The 21,272-nt window shown below is 37.3% G+C and overlaps 2 protein-coding genes across 2 annotated transcripts; one reads left to right on the forward strand and one right to left on the reverse strand.

The window, feature by feature from the left end:
- Positions 1–313: 313 nt before the first annotated feature.
- On the reverse strand, positions 314–4,364 carry LOC149833534 (uncharacterized). Its single transcript, XM_090013451.1, has 7 exons — positions 3,362–4,364; positions 3,147–3,262; positions 2,877–3,080; positions 2,212–2,441; positions 1,838–2,106; positions 660–1,455; positions 314–563 (listed from the first exon to the last, which is right to left on the reverse strand). Exons 1-7 carry the CDS (start codon positions 4,362–4,364, stop codon positions 314–316), a joined length of 2,868 nt encoding a protein of 955 aa, XP_089869577.1.
- A 1,517-nt stretch (positions 4,365–5,881) lies between these two features.
- LOC149833535 (uncharacterized) lies at positions 5,882–20,831 on the forward strand. The gene is made up of 4 exons (XM_090012883.1): positions 5,882–6,667; positions 10,264–10,440; positions 19,796–19,885; positions 19,966–20,831. The coding sequence occupies exons 1-4, from the start codon at positions 6,335–6,337 to the stop codon at positions 20,392–20,394; spliced, it is 1,029 nt and encodes a 342-aa protein (XP_089869009.1). The 5' UTR covers positions 5,882–6,334; the 3' UTR covers positions 20,395–20,831.
- Positions 20,832–21,272: the final 441 nt, after the last annotated feature.

Here is a 21,272-nt window from a genome sequence, read left to right on the forward strand (position 1 = left end):
GTCATTGTTGAAGACAACTAGGGTTTTACGCAAATCAGAAGAGGGAGAGAGAAAATCGTTAATTTCCATTAGGTCTAATCTCACTTAAATAGAGAGATTAGACAAAAACATACATGTACAAAAATACCCTTAGCTATAATGAGGAAATACGATATACCCAAACTATTAAATAATTATGAGACTACCCCGTACAGTTTCTCAACACTCCCCCTCAAGCTGGAGCATATATAGCAATGATGTTCAGCTTGTCACAACACTTTGAAAAACTTGAACTGGCTAGGGGTTTTGTGAAAACATCAGTAATTTGGTTTTCTTAAGATACGTGCTTGGTACAGATGTTCCCAGTTTGTACCAAGTCACGTACATAGTGAAAATCCACTTCAATGTGCTTTGTCCTCTCATGAAACACTGGGTTATTAGCAATATAAGTAGCAACTCTATTATCACAGATCTTCTCCATAGGTAATGAGACTTTTACATGGAGATCAGTCAACACAGATTTAACCCACATCATTTCTGCAGCAGTCTGAGCCATAGCCCGATACTCTGACTCAGCACTCGACCTAGCAACAACAGTTTGTTTCTTACTTCTCCAAGTAACCAGATTCCCTCAAACAAACACACAGAATCTTGTTGTTGATTTTCTGTCAACAACCGACCCTGCATAATCCGCATCAGAGTAGGCAATAACATCTAGAAAGGGATTTTGTCTAAACCATAGTCCTTTGCCAGGGGATAACTTTAGATATTTAAGGATCATCATTGCAGCCTCCCAATGAGCCTTTGTAGGTTTGTCCATAAACTGACTTATCTTGCTCACGGCTAAAGATATATCCGGTCTAGTTACAGTCACATATAATAGCTTGCCAACTAAGGAACGATAACTGCTATTTTTCACATACTCTGATTTTTCATCAAACAGGTGAGCCTTAGGATCCATAGGAATCCTTGCAGGTTTGGTACCTAACATCCCTGTCTCCTTCAGCAAGTCCAATACATATTTCCGTTGTGACAAAATCAATCCTTCTTTACTCCTTGTAACCTCTATGCCCAAAAAATATCTGAGTTGTCCCAGATCCTTAGTTACAAAGTGTTTCTGCAAGTGGGACTTGGTTTCCGAGATGTCTGTTTCACTGCTACCTGTGAGTATAATATCATCAACATATACTACCATAACCACAATCCTTGTACCAGTCTTTTTAATAAAAAGAGAGTGATCTGAGGCAGATCGAACAAACCCAAATGCTGACATGACCTCAGCCATCTTGGAGAACCACGCACGAGGACTCTGCTTGAGACCATAGATTGCCTTGTTCAACTTGCAAACCTTCTGACACTCCCCCTGAATCTCGAACCCTAGGGGTTGCTGCATGTAAACTGTCTCTTCCAAGTCTCCATATAGAAAGACATTTTTCACATCAAGCTGACAGAGAGACCAACCATGGTGCACGGCGACTGACAAAACAAGATGAATAGTCCCAAGACGAGCAACAGGAGAAAATGTTTCAAAGAAATCCACCCCATAAGTCTGAGTATAGCCTTTTGCAACCAGCCGGGCTTTAAACCTTTCAATCGATCCATATGAGTTATACTTAATAGTATAGACCCATTTACAACCAACAATATCAGCCTCATGCAGAGGATCAATTAAGTCCCATGTTCACCGAGAAAGCAGTGCATCCATTTTTATCCTGCATGGCCTTCACCCATTTGGGATCCAGAAGAGCTTGATGATGATTGAGAGGGACTAAAGTAGCAGATAAGGCTAATACAAAATTCTTCATATTTGCACCGTGTCTGGCCTCAGAAACAAACTGAGAAATAGGATGAAGAGTACATTGCCTTTTCTCTTTTCGAAGAGCAATAGGTAAATCACCATCAACAATAGGCTCGTCAGTAGGGTCAGGAACACTTACCTCTGGAGAAGCAGATGGCAAAGGCACAGAGTTGGGTGGAGCTCGATGTGTGTACACCATAGGAGGATTTTTGTAACGTGATGGAACCGGGCTTGGAACGAGAGGCTCAAGACAGACAAATTCCAGCGAAAATGGAGGGATGGGAAGAGGAAAGGAGTCACCTTGGCTAGCATGTAATCTTGGAGAGGTACTAGAAAAATATGGGATAGACTCAAAAAATGAAACGTCCGCACTGACATACTCTCTCTGGGAAATGGGATCATAACAACGATATCCTTTTTTATGTTTGGGGTACCCAACAAAAACACATTTTATAGATTTGGGTGACAATTTATCTTTGTTGGGATCAAGTTTATGAACGGAGCACACACAACCAAACACCTTTGGAGAGATAGGGAACAGTGGAGCTTCAGGACTAAGAATTTGAATGGGAATACGATCCCCCACAGATGTTGAAGGCATACGATTTATTAGGTATCCCGCAGCTAGAACTGCATCTCCCCAGTAAGGCGCAAGCATATTAGACTGAATCATGAGGCAACGGGCAACGTTTAAAATGTGCCTATGCCTGCGCTCCGCTACTCCATTTTGTTGAGAGGTATGAGGACAGGAAGTTTGAGTTTGGATTCCAAGATTTTTGTAAAATTGTAATAATTCAGAGGATTTGAATTCAAGAGCATTGTCAGTGCGAACTAATTTGACGCAAGAATTAAACTGAGTTTTTATTTCAATAATCAAAGACTTAAGAATAAATGGGGCTTCAGCCGTATCTTTTAACAAGAATACCCAAGATAATCTGGAAAAATCATCGACAATGACTAAATAATAACGACACTTAGAACGACTAGAGATTCTACTTGGACCCCAAACATCCACATGAAGAAGATCAAATAAATTTTGACTTGAAGGACTCTGACTAGAAGAAAATGAACTCCTATGATGCTTTCCAAGCTGACATGCTTCACACAGCAGAGTAGAGGACGGCGAGATATGGGGAATAACTCTACGCAATTTGAGTAATGGAAGATGACCAAGACGATGATGCCAAAGCAGCGGACTAGAGGATGACTCAACTGCCGAATGAACAGAGCCAACAGGTTGGTGTAGATAATAGACTCCACCTTCCTCGTAGCCTCCACCAATCGTCTTCCCCGTCAGCAAGTCCTGAAAAGTGCAACAAGTAGGATCAAATATTACTCTACAATTCAATTATTTTGCAACACGACTAACAGATAACAAATTTTGAGGGAATGAAGGGGCATGAAGAACATTTGATAACTGAAGAGTAGGAGAAATGGAGATATTTCTCTGGCCCACAATGGGAGAAGAACTTCCATCGGCAAGAACTACCTTTTTATGGTTAGCAACACTATTCAAAAATGAAAAATCACATTCATTTCCACACAAATGCCTAGATGCCCCTGAATCAATAATCCACCGACTACCTTGAGAATTTAATCCATCACCTGCAGAACATGCAACATCAGCCACAGAGGAACGATGTGCCATCAAATCATCATACTCAGCACGAGTAAGAGTAACTGAATCACTAGGAGGAACAACGGGAGACTCGGGTTTAGCAACTTGAGCCGTAAGAACAACTTTAGCTGAAGGTGCAGGAGGTCTTCCATTCTTGTCAAAGCATCTATCTTCTAAATGCCCAAATCTCCCGCAGTAGGTACACTGGAGCTTACTTCGTCCTCCTATGCCTCGACCACGTCCACGACCTCGAGTATTAGGAATAAAACCTCTGCCTCGACCATAGGAAACAGACAGAGCAGAAGATTGTGATTCCGATTGGGATGAAGGAAGGGACATGGCAAGCCTACTTAGTCGATTATATGCCTCAGCAAGAGTGGGAACATCTGAGCCTGTCAACATCTGAACTTTAGCAACTGAGAATTCAGCTGACAAGCCAGTAAGAAATCGTGCAACCATGGTGTGCTCCTGATATAGTTTTTGTTTGTCACAGCACAGTGGTCTATGTGCGTTTAGCCTCTCAAAGGCTGCCTTCACAGAGGCATAGTACTGGGCTAGAGTTTGCTCTCCTTGTTGCAATTTATAAATCTCTTGCTCTACTTGAAGAATCCGACTAACATTAGTTTCTAGAGAGTAAGCATCTTGTAAATTATCCCACATTTGTTTTGCGACGGTGTAATAAATAAGCCCATCGGCTATGTGAGGTTGCACACTTTTCATAATCCATGACATGACAATATCATTGTCCTCTTCCCATGTAGCATACTTTCCAGTTTTATCTTTTAGCTCATTTTCCAACAAAATATGTTTTCTACGATGCCTTGATACAGACATCATGAATGTACGAGACCATCTAGCATAGTTGGTCTCATCCAATTTTACCGATGATCCATACGAAAATGGGTTTGCAAAGGCGTTATAATCAGCCACTGTTTCGGACTTCATATCCGACTTCTGTGTTTCAGCCATGGGATAAAATAATGGACTTGATTCAAAACGCAGGTACAATCACACCCGAACACAACCTGCTGAAAGTCCGGATCTGATACACAGCAACAACCAACTAAGAAACCGACTATATCAAGTTTTGACATATTTATTAGACATGAAGCTATAATGACTGAATGCTCATATTACAAAGGCTTTCTGGTAAAAGTCACATGAAAAGAGGAAATGAAAAAAGAAAAGGTTAAAGATTCTAATTTTCTCTTCAATACTGTGACTTACTCCCCTCTCTAATATTGTGAGTTATTGACAAGTCACTTTTCTCAGTTAATCAACCTTCCAGTTATTGATATTTTGGTATTTGATTTTTTATTTTCTAATTATTGCTGTGCATGTGCTATGTTGTATAATCAACAAGAATAATTTTGGATTCCCTCAAAATTTTATTTGCAGCTTTAAGGGCATGTGATGCCTGGACAAGAAATCTAAATTTACAAAATCGTGAAACCCTTGTGTGGTTTCCAACAGGTACATAGGCTATGATATTGAAAGCTTGTTCTTGCAATTACCATATGGATTTCAAGATTGATAACACTTTGATAAACAGGGCACATGAATCAACAATGATGGTGGTCATCATCTGCTTATATTTTATTCACATGCTTATCTTGTAGTTGACTTACATTTGAGATCTGGAAGATTTCCTTGTACCAAGTTCAATGCATCAGATAGTGCAGTTGCTATTCTATTTTTTGAATTGGAATTTGCATGATATGATATTGAGATTGCCTAAACATTGTCATTAATTTCAAAAGAAATTTGGTTACTGATTGTAGTTGTACTAGAAAAAAACATGATCCTGACATGAATGCAAAATGACTATTGAAAAAAATGCTCCCTAAATATATTAGAATTCTATGCAAAGAGCATGAGAATGCATTACAAATATCTGTAAGGTATTTGAAGTTCACAGTTGAGCCTGTTATAGTGTTATTCACTATGTGCATGCACACATGCGCACGGGCAGAGAACCATGCTTCCAAAAACATGCAGACTTTTCAAATTTCTGGGTTGATTTAAACAACGTCTTATGCAAACAGTAGGAGAAATGGCTGAACATCCAATCTCGGGTCTTACATTGAGTGTTGGTTGTAGGTGCAGAAGATAAAAGTAGGGTGTGTCAATGTGTTGGGTTTGATCGAGACAAACCTTGTAAGGTCGTCAAGGTTTGGTGATAAACAAGGTGGTCTGACTAAAATCCGGGTCAAACTCAAAGGGTCCGATTAATACGTGGAGCCGAGTATGATTTGTTAAATTTCATGCCGAACTGGACCCGACCCGAGTTTTGACTTAGGTCTGTAATTTTTTAAGTAAAATAAGTTGAATAAATAAATAAATTTTCCATGTAAACCTTATAGGATCTGGGTATGGTTTCCGGACCAGGCGTCGAGATTCTTCTCGTTCTGTCCGTACCCTTCCCATTGTAAGTGAACCCCGATCCCATCATTTGAAATAGGGTGGGTGGATGGCTAGGATTGAATGTAAATGATGGGATCCGTGTTCCCTCAGGTGAATCGCTGACAAGGAAATTCTCCTTGTCTTCTTTCTCTTCTTCTTGCTGGTTTCGCTCCTCTGTTTCCCTCTCGTTTGATCTCCATTTGTTGAAGCTGAGAATTCCGAGATAACTCGCCGAACAACGGTGTCGCGCAAGGGGAAAAAACGCGGAAAAGAGAGGAAGCGGAGAAAGTTTTTTTCGCTCGATCTCTCGTCGATCTCCTTGCGCTCTTTCGGTTCCCGCCTCTTACCAAAACGAGTCGTCTGAGCGATTTTAGGGCTTCTAACGATTGGTTCTGAGAACGTCGGTCTTCGAACCAAACCCAGAAGAAGAAGAAGAAGAAAACATAGAAGGGAACAAAAAGAGGACGGATTTTTTCCGAAGCGATCTCGCTACGTCCTTGTTCTCCATCATCTCTTATCGATCTTAGGGTTTTGGAATGGATTATCAGAGCGCCGGATCGAGTCCGGGGTTTAGTCTAAACCCTAGCCATGGGGGAAGATACGAGCCGAGTCCCGTGAAGTCCGATTCGTACGAGAACCGGACTCCCGAGACACCGAGGGGCGTATGCTTCATGTGCGGGATGCCGGGGCATTGGTCTCGGGAGTGCCCGACGAGGGCGAAGCAGAGCCCTAGAACGCCCCATCATGGGAACGGAAACGCCTCGGTTCCGGAGAAGCAGTGCCGCTGTGGCAGCGGCCCGTGTTTGGTTCTGACTTCCAAGACGGTCAGAAACCCCTGGAGGAAGTTCTACAGGTGCCCCGTTACGGAGGTGAGTTCTCTGTGTGTGTGTGTGTGTGTGTGTGTGTGTGTGTGTGTGTGTGTGTGTGTGTGTGTGTGTGTGTGTGTGTTCTTGTGCCAATTTTCTATTCGGGCAGCGTTTGGATTCCTTGGCGTTGGGAAGACAGGACGCTGGGGACTTCGACTTCCAACTCCAGGATTTGTAGGGGTTGCGAAGAACGGGGTGTCCATTTGCTGTAGTTTTTGCAGCCATATTAGTTACCAGAAGCTTTTTCAGTCTAACAACTTTAGGTAGTAAGAGTAAGATTAATGGGATAATCTTAACGGTCATTGAGAGATGGCTTGTTGCTGTCAACTCTTGCACATTACCATCGATTGGGACAAGCTTCCCAATTATTGCTCGTCGATTGGCCATGTTCTGCACAAAACCAAGACAATGGTGGTCCTATTGTTCAGTCCCCACAATAGGACCACCATGAAATATCTACCTCTTCGTGTAAGACCCAAAAAATAAAGCGGAGAGAGAGAGATCAGTGCCGTGGTTAAATGGGGGCAAATTTCCTAGTAACATTTATCTCAACAATAATATGAACAAATCGGTCATTTTATTAAATAACCAACCAAGTCCTTGACAACAACTAATTTAGTAATTTTTGTGTAATTTGCTTAACCCGAGTCAAACCTTTCGAGGGTAATTGAAAATCCTCAAAAGTTTGGTGTGCATATGAATTAGACCAAAATGTTTGGTGGGTATTTGAAAATTTCCCTTCATTTTCCTAACGTTAGATTGAGCTTTATTTGTTGTTAGATTCAGTATTTATTTTTTATGTTAGAAAAAAATAGATTTAATTCTTTAAATACATTAATTTTCTGATACAGACTTACCTTTTACCTAAAATCCCATGTGGTGTACTACCTATTCTGAAATGCCTGATATAGTCTCTAGTTTTTCTGACAATGGCCAAAAAAGGATCTTGAGTTAACCTCCCTCACACACAACAAATGAAATGTTTTAGGTTTGTTTTAGTTTGCTGGGCCACATGAGATTCCAAATCAAATTTGATTTGGAGCATAGTCACCTGTATCGTTCAAGGTAATTTCTGGGCGACCGTTTTTCTCGGAGATATTTTCAAAAAGTATTTTTTCTCTAAAAAAAACTTGAAAGCTTTAAAAATTGAAAGAAAAATATAGTGAATAATAATAAAGACAAGAATAGTTGCTTTTGTAGTGTTTTTCTTACAAAAAATATAAAGAAACAACTAGAAAAGTTTTTTATATATAAAAGAAACAAAAAAAATACTTAAAATATAAAAAGAATATGTTTTTGAATATCTCAGGAATATATCGCTATATTTTCAATTATGATGATATTTTGAAAATATCAGAAGTATCTCAGGAAAACATTGGTTGACCTTGAAATACTGAAAATATTGCGATATTTTCTAAATATTGGCGATATCGGTGAGACTGATTTGGAGTCATATGAATCAGAATCACATGAGACTACTTGCGTTCCTGATTCTCATTTAAATGAGAAAGTAACTCTCATCTATAAAAGGCAAATGAGAGGCTATTTCTCGCCACTCATTTTCTGATGTTTGTTTAGCCAATGCCAATGAGATTCATTCTCTCAATTGCATGATAGTTCAAATCTCATGAGACTCAACCGTTTTAAAATTTCTATCTTACCTTTATTCACTAAAAAGGAACATGATCGCCCTTCCTACACTTTTGAACTTACCTCCACCCACCTTTAAATATTTAGAACTTTCTAATAACCAAAATGGGTCGGAGTTCCAGCCCAAATCAAAAATAGATCTTACCCATCCTTTCAGTTTTGGATAGCATATAGATAAATTTATTTAACTAAAGCATTGAAAAATATTTAACTCAATTTGTTTGAGGATAAAGTAAAAGTTTTTTTGTTTGGTATTTTAAAGCACTTAATCAGGTTAGCAGGTGAGTGTAAGAATAAGTACCTAATGTCAAAAAAACTTAGGACCATGTCAGAAATTTCAGAAATGATGGTCACTAACATGGAATTTCAGATAAAAGATGGGTCTGTATCAGGAAGTTACCCTTTTTTTTGAAATTATGTTCTTTGTTTTAGGCATTTAAGCAAAGCACTGGTTTGATGTACTTTTTCAAGAAATTTTTCATTCAAAAAATACTTTTTGAGATTTTAAATTGCCCCCTCATTTTTTAGCATAATTCGAAAATGGTCATAACATTTGAAATAATTTGTAAAAGACACCAAAGTTTTGTTTATGTAGATCAAAATAAACTTAAGTCAAATTAAATGCATTTTACTGCGAACCAATCATGGGTTAGAACTTAGAACAAAGAGATTACTTTGAACCTTCCAAAAACTAGAATATATTCTTTTCTTATGTGCCAACTTGGGTTTTTGAGGCTGATGGATTAGGTGGATTTCTTCATTATTTTTTATTTTATTGTTCTTGATTTATCCTTAGAATGTATTGATTTTAGAGAATCATCGCCCCCGAGTCCGAACAAATTGGATTCAACTTATAGAAAGGAAAAATCCAACTTTAGAGGATAAGAGAGAAAAGGTGATTGCTAAATTCTTAAAATGTATTAATCTTAGATCATCATCATCCGATGTCACAAGAAGTTGGTTCAACTTATAGAAAAGGCATCCACTTTAGAGAAGATGCAAAAAAGTGATTAGATAAATTCTCAAAGGTCATATTTGAGATTTACAAATTTCATGTCAACTTTTTGCCCCCTAATTTAAAAAATGGGCCTTTCTTGATATGGGTCACAAGTTCATGAAAACTGCTAAATCGCAACCTCTGGTAATGTCCATCTCCTAAACTCTTGTTTCTGAATATTCTGATATGTATACAGTAGGTCATTGTTTGGCAGTTTCCAGAAGACCTGAGGCCCATATCAGGAAATTCAGAAATGTGGGGCCTGTTTGTAGAATAAGGGATAAAAATTTGGCCCCTAAATGAAATATTTCCTTTTAAAAAACGTAGGTGTCCTTGGATTATGCTTAAAAAAACATGTGCCAATTTGAAAATTACCTATTTTTCCCTTTTTTGCTCATTAATGATTTTTTTAATACTCTTTTCTCGATTCATGTTTTGCTCATCGTTTCTCATGCCCAACTCTTTGGTTACCTTTTCAATTTTGTTTGAATGAGATAGCTGAATGGTTAGGTCACACTATCATGATAAAGGGATCTTGGGTTCGAATTTCAGGAAAAAAAAAAGAACCCTTGCAACTCTGGACGCAATCTTTGGCTTCAATTCTGATGCACGTATACAACCAAATCCAATCTAGTTGGATGTTGTATAATAATTCGGCGTCAGATTTGGACTTGAATAATCCTTGCTAGGTATGGGTCCAATCAGCCCCATATGAACTAACTGGATGGGGATATGGATTATATGAGATTTAGATCTGTAAAGCATGCTGCATTCACAGTTGCAAAGTTCATGTCTTCAAAGGGTAATGCTCTTTGGATGGAGTTGCAGCTCCTCCTTTATCCGAATAGGAGATAAAGGATCCACAATGCCCAGTGGTTCAATTCCACTTTGTGGCCAAACACCTGGTTGTGTTTTTTATCCATTTCTGTTCTAATTGCTTGTTGGGAAACAGCCTGGTATGAACTGCAGATTCTTTGAGTGGTGTGACTCGCTGTCACCATCCACTTCTAATTTGCCCGATATTAGTCTTTATCCGATGTGTGCATGTGGAGCTGGAAGAGCTAAACTATCCTTCGCGAGGGAAGGCCCAAATGTAGGTCACCGCATCTTCATATGTCCTATCACAAAGGTATATTTTCATTACCCTTCTACTTATTTACTATAATATTTTTTTTCAGTTTCCTGGTTTTGTTAATGTCTTATGATCACTAACCTTATTGAGATCCTGGTTTCTTGGTAGAATTAAGTTTCTGAACTCTAAAAATTCAGATGAGATACTTTTCAAATCATTATGATGCTACCTGATGTAAAAAAATGGAGTCAAAATGAGATTGCTGGATGGTTAAGTTGCACTGTCATAACCAGGGGTCTTGGGTTCAAACCCCATGGATGTTTTCCTCCAACTGGCCCTTCTAAAAAGGAATAAAAAGACAAACGATTGGTGCATAAATTCTATATAATATGGAGATATGCAAGAACTTGTACCTTTAATTCTAGTTGTGCAATCTATTATAATATCTTTGCTGCAGATGGGCTTGTGTTAAGTTGACCCAAGATACAGCATATCTTCAATAATGGATATGGTTCACCTTGAAACAAGCTGTTGAATTGATCAGTGCCTTTGCTGTCCCACTTTTGATTCAGAAATCTATGTTTCTTTATAAGTTTGTTTCATATCCTATCATGTGAAGGATATGACTTTTATAGCAGTTTACCATTTGTCCAGTCAGTTTCTGTGTGGTGAAATTGTAAATAACCATAAAAGCTAAAACTGTTTTTTTTTTTTTCCGCAATGCCCCATGCTTATGCTATTCTTTTTTCGTTTTCTTTATTGCTAACAAGACACTAAACTGCCCATAAGGGCTCCGCTCGTCTGGTAGGGGTGACTTCTGAATGTCACCAAGTTGATGGGACGTCACATGTTTGAAACTCACAGGTGCCTGCCTTGCTGCAAGGTCGAAGCTGGGTGTACTCTTTGGCAGTCTGGGTGGGGGGACCTCAAGGGTTTTACTAAGCTGTCGAATGGTTTTTTTTCCCTTGGATTATCCAAAAAAAAAGCGAGGCATTAAACTCAATAATTTGTAATGAGATATGCGGAAATACAAAAGGGTTCAATAATGAACCAAATAACACAAGCGCTTAATGTGCAAATTACACAAACCCACTATGGGGTGAAAGTCAAAAGGCAAAAGAATATTATTCAAGAAAGAAAAGAAAACTCCTTGCATTTGAGAGGGGGTAGATCCCTTTTTATACAAGAGGGAGGCTAATAAAAGTACACGGTGAAATGACATATTTTAACACCTCTCCTCAAACTTTACTGGGAGAAAATAGAAAGTTTGTTAAGGAAAAACAAAAAGCGAGGAGTTGAAAGCGCTTTGGTGAAGAAGTCGACTAACTGATATTTTGATGTGACATAAGGCAATGAAATTGTCCCTCTCATATATTCATCTTGAACACAGTGACAGTCCATTTCAATATGCTTAGTGCGCTCATGAAATGTATGATTGCTTGCAATGTAGATCGCACTTTTGTTGTCATTAACACATCTTTGATGGAGTTGAGATGATGACCCCCATATCATAAGGAAGACTTCTGAGCCATACAATCTCCATGGTTGTAGTCGCCATGGCTCGATATTCAGCTTCAGTTGACGATAAAGATATTTTTTGCTGCATCTTGCACCTCAAATAAATAAGCGAATTCCTTAAGAAAATACAAAAACCAGTAGTTGAGATTAGATCATTGGGATTACCCCAAATTTACATCAGTATAAGCAGTCAAATCAAAAGAAGATGAGAAAAACCCTTTTGAGATAGTATTCTTGACGTATCACACAATTCTCACGACAACTGCCATATGAACTATCATAGGAGCATGCTGAAACTGGCTTACTGAATGAACGACATGATCAATATTTGGCCGGGTGATAGACAAGTAAGTAAGTAATCCAATTAATTGTCGATAAGGAGTAGGATCATCAAGTAGAACACCATCGTCAAGTCTTAATTTGACATTTATAACTTCAGGAGATTTTACTTTCTTATCATCTGAAATCCCCGACTTAGCACAAATGTCTACTGCCAGCTTCATTTGGGATAAAATATATCCTCGCTGTGAATAGACCACCTCAATACCTAGAAAATATCTTTGAAAACCTAGGTCTGACACATCAAAAGTTTTCTTTAACATAAATTTAATGACATTTACTCTCTCTTTGTCACTTCCTGTGATGATCATATCATCAACATAAAGGAGCAGAATTACAATAGAATCACTTGTTTTCTTAACAAAGAGAGCAATGTCAGTATAACATGAAACAAAACCCAAGTTAATTAAAATATTACTAAACTTGTCGTACCAAGCCTTGGGAGCTTGTTTAAGACCACACAAAGCTTTCTTTAGTTTCAAAACTTTTTCATTTAAACTCATACAAAGAGGAGGATTCATATAAACCTCTTCACTAAGATCTCCGTTTAAAAAAACATTTTTAACATCAAGTTGATAAATATACCATTTTTTGATAGAAGCAATTGCTATAAGAGCTCAGACACTTGTCATTCGAGCAACCGGGGCAAACGTCTCATCATAATCTACCCCATTATATTGTGCATATTCTTTAGCTACCAATCCAGTTTTATATCTTTCTAAAGATCCATTACTTTTCATTTTTACCTTAAAAACCCATCTACATCCTATGGGTTTCTTTCCTTGAGGAGAATCCACAATTTTCCAAGTTTGGGCTTTCTTAAGTGCATTAAGTTCATGTTTTATGGCTTTATTCTAATGTGCATATTGTTTAGCATCATTATAATGAGATGATTCATAAAAGGAGTGAATGGCTAATAGACAAGTTCTAAAATGTGGTGAAAAAGACTCATAAGATACAAACCGATTTGGTGCTTTAGAGATATGATTTGACCTTCTTTGAGATGATTCTTCCAAAGAAATATTTTGAGAAAATTTATCAAAAGCATATAGATGAGTTTTTTCATTTCTCCTAGTATAAACTTGAGTATTGTTTGTTACCCATCTATACTTTCATGAGATTCATTTCTTTCATTGTCAAAAACTTGATCATTTTGATTTTCAACTTCATAGAGAGGTTCAATATTTTCAATTAAATTTGGTTCATCTTGTCGGGGTAGTAAATCAAATAAGAAAGAATAGTCATTGTATTCTCTTGGCTCAAGATTTGCAAAACCATCTTCTTCTTCAAGGAAAGTAACATCTTTTTAGATATAAAGTTTATTATTTGATAGATCAAAGCATTGATATCTTTTTTGTTTTTTACCGTATCCTAAGAAAACACATTCAATAGCCTTCGGAGAAAGCTTATCATTTTTATGGGTAAGTACATAACATTTACAACAAAAAATTCTTTGCCTTTTGAAATCTAGAGATCTATTATAAAGTTTTTCAAAAGGAGAAACATTTTTTAAAAACGACGAAGGAGTTCTATTAATAAGCTATGTTGAAGTTAAAGCGGCTTCGACCCAAAAAGACTTTGGAATATTTTTAAAAATTAGAAAGGTTCTAGGTGTTTCCATAATGTGCCTATGTTTTCTTTCTGCAAGACCATTTTGTTGCGGTGTATTAGGACAAGATCTTTGATAACAAATTTTATTTTGTCACAAATAAGTTTAAAATTCATTTGACATATATTCTCCTCCGGAATCCGATCTTAGAATAGACAAATTACTTAGAAATTGTTTTTTGATCATTGTATGAAAATCTTTAAAGATGAAAAACACATCGGATTTTCTACAAAATCCATGTGTATCTAGTGAAATCATCCACAAAAATTATATAATATAAGAAATGTCCCTTAGATATGTTAGGAGAAGGACCCCAAACATCGGAATGAACTAATTCAAACGGTCGTCTAGAGACAAAGCTTCTTTGAGGAAAAGAAGTGGCTTTTAATTTACCGAAGATGCAATCTTTACGAGATATAACTTTTTCATTAAAAGAGTTTCCCAAAAAGGAAAAGAGCGACATCTTTGAAAAATTCGGATGACCAAGTCTCTTGTGCTAAACATCTATACTTTTGACATTTACAAAATTACAAAATGACTTGGATGGTAGTGACAAAAAATCCATGAAATACGGATCGCTCCTCCTATGGCCTTGCCCAATCAGCTTGCCTGACTGGAGATCCTGCACGGTACAATCTTTAGGTGAGAAAGGCATTCTTGATCAATAATTTGAGAAACAAAAATTAAGTTTAAATTAATTTTTGGAACCACCCTTACTTTTGGAACAAAATTTTTTTGAGAATATTTTAAATCAAGTGTTCCAATGTTTTCAATTTTCAAAGAAGTCCCATCAGCCGTTGAAACATAAGATGTTATGGGAATGGAATGGACATTGGAAATGATGTGTTTATGAGGTGTCATGTGAAAAGAAGCACCGGAGTCCAAAATCCACATACCTGGATGAGACGAGGAGGTTGCGATAGCAGCACCCGAAGTAGAGGAACACTTGAGAAGATGTTGAAGTGCCTTCGAAATTTGATTTAGGGTGTCTTTAATGTCTCCTCCATTGTTGTTCACTTCTTCTTTACTTTGAACATTTTCACCAACCGCAACCACTTTTCCTTTGAGCTTAAGACAAACCGGTTTGATATGACTCAGTTCATTACAATAGTGACAAATGACACCCTTTCTAAAGCTATTATTTTTGGCAAAGTGGGGAGGCCTACAAGGCTTAACATTGGATCCCGGCTTAGTAACGACCAAAATCTCATCACTTTTATGAGTGATGCCAAGACGAGTTTTCTCTTAGCACACTTCGGCAAGGGCATCTTCAATAGGTAAGGCCTTGCTTCTATGAAGAAGGGATTCCATTTACTTGTTCAAATTCCGGTCTAAGACCGTGGAGAAATTGAAAGAAATGTTCTTTCTCAATTTGTTCTCTTCTTAATTTAACATCTTTCGGAGCCACCCACTTGGGCTCAAGAAGTGCAAGCTCATCCCAAAGGGGAGACAAAACACTAAAGTAATCTCGGACACTCATGTATCCTTTTTTATTAGATCAAATTTTTCTTGACAAAAAAATTGTCTAGCTAAATATTTTTTGGTATATACCCTTAAGAAAGGATATGAATGGGAAAATATATTAGTTAAAAGAGGTCGGGGTAGGCGTAAGAAGACTTGGATGGAGATGATAGGAAAGGATATGAATGCTTTGAATCTCACCGAGGACATGGCATTGGATAGAAATGATTGGAGGAGAAGGATTCATGTAGAAGACCCAGAATGATTTTCTTTTTTGGTTCATATCGCCGACCCCAATTGTTTTGGGATGAAGGCGTGATTGTTGTTGTACCCTTAAAAAAGAACCAAGCTTCATTGGCTCTTCTAAACTTAGCAATGTTGGCACAAATTTTTATGTCAACATTGTTCATGAACCACGTCAAAATTTTAGCGTGGTTACTTTCCCAATCTTCTACCTTAGTTTGATGTTCATTGATTGCTTTAATGTGATCTTCACCATCAAGAGCCTTTTCGATGCCACCTTCAATCTTGGTGAGCTTCAACGTTGGTTCAAGAGTTGTCCCCATCATGAAGCCCCATAGCTTTTTGCCACGAAGGTGATTCTCCATAGCCGATGCCCACATCAAATAATTTGATCCTATAAGATTAAAGGAAAGTTCAACTCTTGTGTCATGCTCCATGATGACAAAGAGAGGTAGAGATGAGAAGGGACTTAGAAAAATACTTCCAAGACTGCAAATAACCCAATTGGCTCTGATACCATGTAATGAGATATGCAGAAATACAAAAAGGTCCAATAATGAACCAAATTACACAAGCACTTAATGTGCAAATTACACAAACCACTATGGGGTGAAAGCCAAAAGACAAAAAAATATTATTCAAGAAAGAAAAAAGGAGAAAACTCCTTACATTTGAGAGGGGGGAGACCCCTTTTTATACAAGAGGGAGGCTACAAAAAAGAGGGGGCCATTGGGGCTCCCATAAGGAACATTGGGGAGCCCCAATGGTCGTAAATATGACCGTTGGGGACTCCAACGTTCCATTATGTGGGGCCCCCAATGATTCCTTACAAAAAAAGAATAAATAAAAAAAGAAAAGAATAAAAAAGGAAAAAATAAAAATAAGAAAAAAACCTAAAAATAAAAGTACATGGTGAAATGACCAAAATATCCCTATTAGGTATTTTGGTATAAAAATAGTAAGATTATATAGATAGATAGATATTTTAACATAATTTACTATCAGTTTTTAATTTACTGTTTTTGAGGATATGTTTGCAGCCAATAAGTATGAGTGTTCTTGGCAGTGTTGTGAAAAGCGTTGAGGCGTAGCGAGGTGCTCCACCAAAAACCGAGGCGAGGCGTAAGCCTCAAATTTTTTTGTTGAAAACTTTAAAAAATATCTAAAAATATAAATAAATAAGGAAATGCTTTATTGATGAAATAACAACCAATAAGAAATAGAAAATCTCAAATAAGTACTAAAAAATATGAGATTAACATATAAAAATAACTAAAAACTGATTATATAATTGGAAAATATATGAGATTAACCAAAAAAAGTTAAAATATACTAAGAAACTTATTACATAACTAAAATAATTGGAAAATATATGAGATTAACCTACAAAAGTTAAAATATATGAGATTATTCTAAAAAATATGAGATTAACATATAAAAGTAACTAAAAAAATGATTACATAACTGGAAAATATATGAGATTAACCTACAAAAGTTAAAATATATGAAATTATTCTAAAAAATATGAGATTAACATATAAAAGTAACTAAAAACTGATTACATAACTGAAAATATATGAGATTAACCAACAAAAGTTAAAATATACTAAGAAACTGATTACGTAACTGAAATAACTGAAAATATATGAGATTAAAATATGAGATTATTCTAAAAAATATGAGATTAACATTTAAAAGTAACTAAAAAACTGATTACATAACTGAAAAATATATAAGATTAACCAACAAAAGTTAAAATATATTAAGAAACTAATTACATGACTGAAATAACTGAAAAATATACGAGATTAACCAACAAAAGTTAAAATATAGGAATATACTAAAAAACTGATTACATAACTGAAATAACTGGAAAATATATGAGATTAATCTACAAAAATCTTTTTTATTACTTCTCAGAAGTCTTGTTGTAAATTTTTTTTTCCTTTTTTTTTTTGTGCCTCAGGCTTGCGCCTTGAGGCACAGAGGGCCGCGCCTCAAGGTGAGGCACGCCTTTTGCACCTCAAGGTGCGCTTTTGATAACACTGGTTCTTGGTAAATTGATCAAAATTCATTATTTTATGTGACAGTGCGTACATTTCAACATTTAACATAAACTTTCTGAAATATAGATCCATAGAATATGTCTTCATTAAATCATTGATATGTTAAATTTATCATAAAGAGCGCTATATTGGATAAAAGTTCTAGTATTTTTTTGTAGTTTTCTATGATTTTAATAGCAATTTAAATTCTAGAAATTGAATCCTTCTAGTCTAGATACAAAGGTTTCATGTTTCTCAAGGTCAAGAAATGTATATTTTGAGCTGATCTTGCAAATGTAAATCTGATTTAACTTCTTTACTGATTTGTTTATGGTTGATTGTGCCTCTTTTTTTTTCAATTAGACTTTAGAAAAACTCCTCCATTTAAAAGGTGTGAGTGCTTCTTCGAGGGTATGATGTCAATTTGAATTTTGATACATTGCGTCCAATATAAAAAGGAAAATGATTTCCTGACTATCAAATCATGGTAAAGAAAAGTTGCAAACATTTCTTGCTTGTGCATGTACAGTTGTGTACTTTCCCCAAGGAATCACCTCAGTCTCTCTATAAGTGTCCTGTCTGCCCCTGGACATTGTGGCAAATCTATGCTTAAAATTTTCCACGGTCAGCTTATATGGACTCTCGGCTATATGTCGTCATTTTGGATCGGATGACATCACATTAACAATATTAGCAAGAGTTTGTGACTTTGTCCTCACGTTTAATAACTTTAGTTTGTTGGTGGGGTTCAATTGCTTTGCTTTTCTCGGTTTGTTTTATTTTTACACCTTTATGCATTCATCATTGTGGAAATTCTACTCTTTCAAATCCTCCATTTCCTTCAAATAACTTTTATGGCATGTTTGCAATGCCCTGCTATTCTTGATTTTTCTCAAGATCCTGTTATTGTGATTTTTCTCAAGGTTAGCGAAACATGAGAAAGTTACCACTTGTGATTGTGATTGCCAGTTGTGATTTGTTCTTGCCTGGAATCTTGTGAAAGTTGGTCACATGATTGACCTTGTGAACAACAATCAGTTTATGCTTTCTCAGCTGTGATTGTTCTTTCCGACCTGTGGCCAAAGCAATTAGTTTCATACTAACCCCCCCAATGCCCGTCCACACCTCCACTCTAAGGAGTAGCCTTTTAGCACTAGGTCATTAGTGCTGGCATTGTGGTAATCGACACAATGAATAAGCATGATGATAATTTGTACCAAGTGTGAGCATGTCAACGCATGTCAGAGTGAACAAAAGTATGTCGGGAACATGCACAAACGCAGGGTGCATGCATAGCTGTGAACTCCTAACAACTCTGAGCATGAATCAAGTCAAAACGAGATTGTCAAGCATCTCAAATTCCATCTTATATTGTTGCATTGTGAACCCTGCAGCGCGTTTAGAAATTGCCTTGCATTTGAACATGTGGTCATGTATACAAAAAACTACACACTGCGCACTACACTCTCTATGCTGCATGTTGCTGGACTATTTGGTTTAATACATGCAAAGATTATGTGTGGTAAGCATAATTGCAGATGGCAGTTCTAGGGGTGGGTGGTTGTGTGTGTGTGGGTGTGAAACAGGGAACATACACTAGGAAGGGAACTTCCTTGAACAATAAACAAAAGGTACAAAACTGGCATGCTTTTCTTCCCTCTCTGTACTTGGTGACCAGAACCTTCATGTGCATGCAGGCAGTGTGAGATTTGTTGAATAAGTGACTACTGCATTTCAACCATGTCCATTGACACTTTCCTTAAAGATTATCTGTAGGTAAATATTTTGTCTCTGAATTTTGGTGACAACCGTTCCCTTCCCTTGATGGGATTCATGTATGCTCTGATGAATGTGCTGCTCATATTGCAAATATGGTTTGCCTCTTGAAAGAGTGGGATTCTTCTTGTGAGTTTTGTTGTTTCATATGTTCAGAGAAAATGGAATACGTTGGTTTGATTAATAGGAGCATTGCTTAGCCGCATAAAAGCTGTTTTACTCTTTAGTTTCTATTTTGCCTTATTATTATTATTTTTATTTATAGTGACGCTGTCTCAGCATTATTTGTTATAGTTAGCAATGTTTGGTGTCAAAGGAGAGTTGCATTTTGCAGTTTCCAGTATTATTCACAGTTCACTGCTACTTGTACACACAGATTAGAGACATGACTTGTAAACTCTTCTTTAATCATTCCATACAGGGCCAAGGTGCATGCAATTTCTCCCAGTGGGTTGATGATCCAACCAAGGACCAAGAAAGATCCAAGCCTCCTAGAGAATCTAGCAAACACGTAGGTTCCAGTATTATTCACAGTTCACTGCTATTTATACATATATGACTTGTAAACTCTTCTTTAATCAATCCATACAGGGCCAAAGTTCGTGCAATTTCGCCCAGTTGGTTGATGATCCAACCAAGGACCAAGAAAGATACCAGCCTCCTAGAGAATCTAGCAAACAAGTAGGTTCATCTGGCTCCCAGAGAGGGATTGGAATTGGTATTGCTTTGGAATCTGGGAATGAAGGTCAGAATGACGAGGGTAAGATTGGACCGATACATGGTTCAGATGTAAATGGATCAATGCACATGTTGCCGAGTATCGATTGTCAACCAAGCACCGGACCTAGGTGCGGACAGCAAAGTGAGGGTCCTCATCATACGGCCGTCCGGAAGCTCAATTTTGAAGACGACGCGACGCCTGTTGCCAGTCCTGCCAGTCCTATAAAGATTAGGCCAAGCAACTGCTATAGGTGTGGGAAACCAGGGCACTGGGCTATGGACTGCCTATCACTCATTTGACCGGTGAGTTTGGTAACAGACTCATGATGGTGATGGGGATTACATGGATCTCAGTCCATGGAAGTAAATCATCTAAGGCTGAAGGGTCTCTCTTGGGGTCCATTGTCTTTGTCAATGCTGTACAGAATAGGGACTTGCTGTATGATTATATGAACTATGCTTTTAAGGCTCACATGTGATGCTGGTAGTGTTTCTAAATGTGGGCCACCTTGAATTGAAGGCATGCGGTCGCCTGGTCTGCTCGCCAACGGCCAAAAAGCCCTGGCCCACCTGTGGGTCTGGTACTCTTGTAGACACAATTTTATCTGTTCTCATGTTTATATTACATTTGAGCCTTGAATTTGAATCTCATAGTTCTACGTGCTAGCTTGGGTTTCAAGTAAAAATCTTATATGTATCTACTTGTTTTGTCCTCATTTTATAAAATTAAATCCAAATTAAACAAATCCATTTATATTGTTTTGTTCATATACTCACTATTTAGAGTTTTTTTTTTCATTTCACATATTACTAACTATGGTTTTGAAAGATTTAAGGCTTTTTGGTGAGCGTGGTGATTAACTCTTTTGATTCCATTAGGCTGGCGTGCCCCCTTTCTCTGTGGTGGGTTGACCTGCCTCGGTGGGGCTCGGGATGCAAAGAAGTCGGGCTTCGATTTAGGAGTTACTGAATCTGTTGCTTGGATCTTAACTAGATTTGGATTTAGATGCGGATTAGAGTTGGATGACAATTCCCAGTCTAGATTTGTTGGCTAATCAAATATGTTTTTACACGTATTTGATAACAGTTGACGTACTCATTAAGTGAGTACGTACCCAGTTCTCCGAGAAAGAGTGTCGCGCTAAGTTGAACATAAAAATAAGATTTTTTAAGTCATT

This window comes from Nuphar pumila, chromosome 7, assembly GCF_984573655.1.
Source record: "Nuphar pumila chromosome 7, dmNupPumi1.hap1.1, whole genome shotgun sequence".
NCBI lineage: Eukaryota > Viridiplantae > Streptophyta > Magnoliopsida > Nymphaeales > Nymphaeaceae > Nuphar > Nuphar pumila.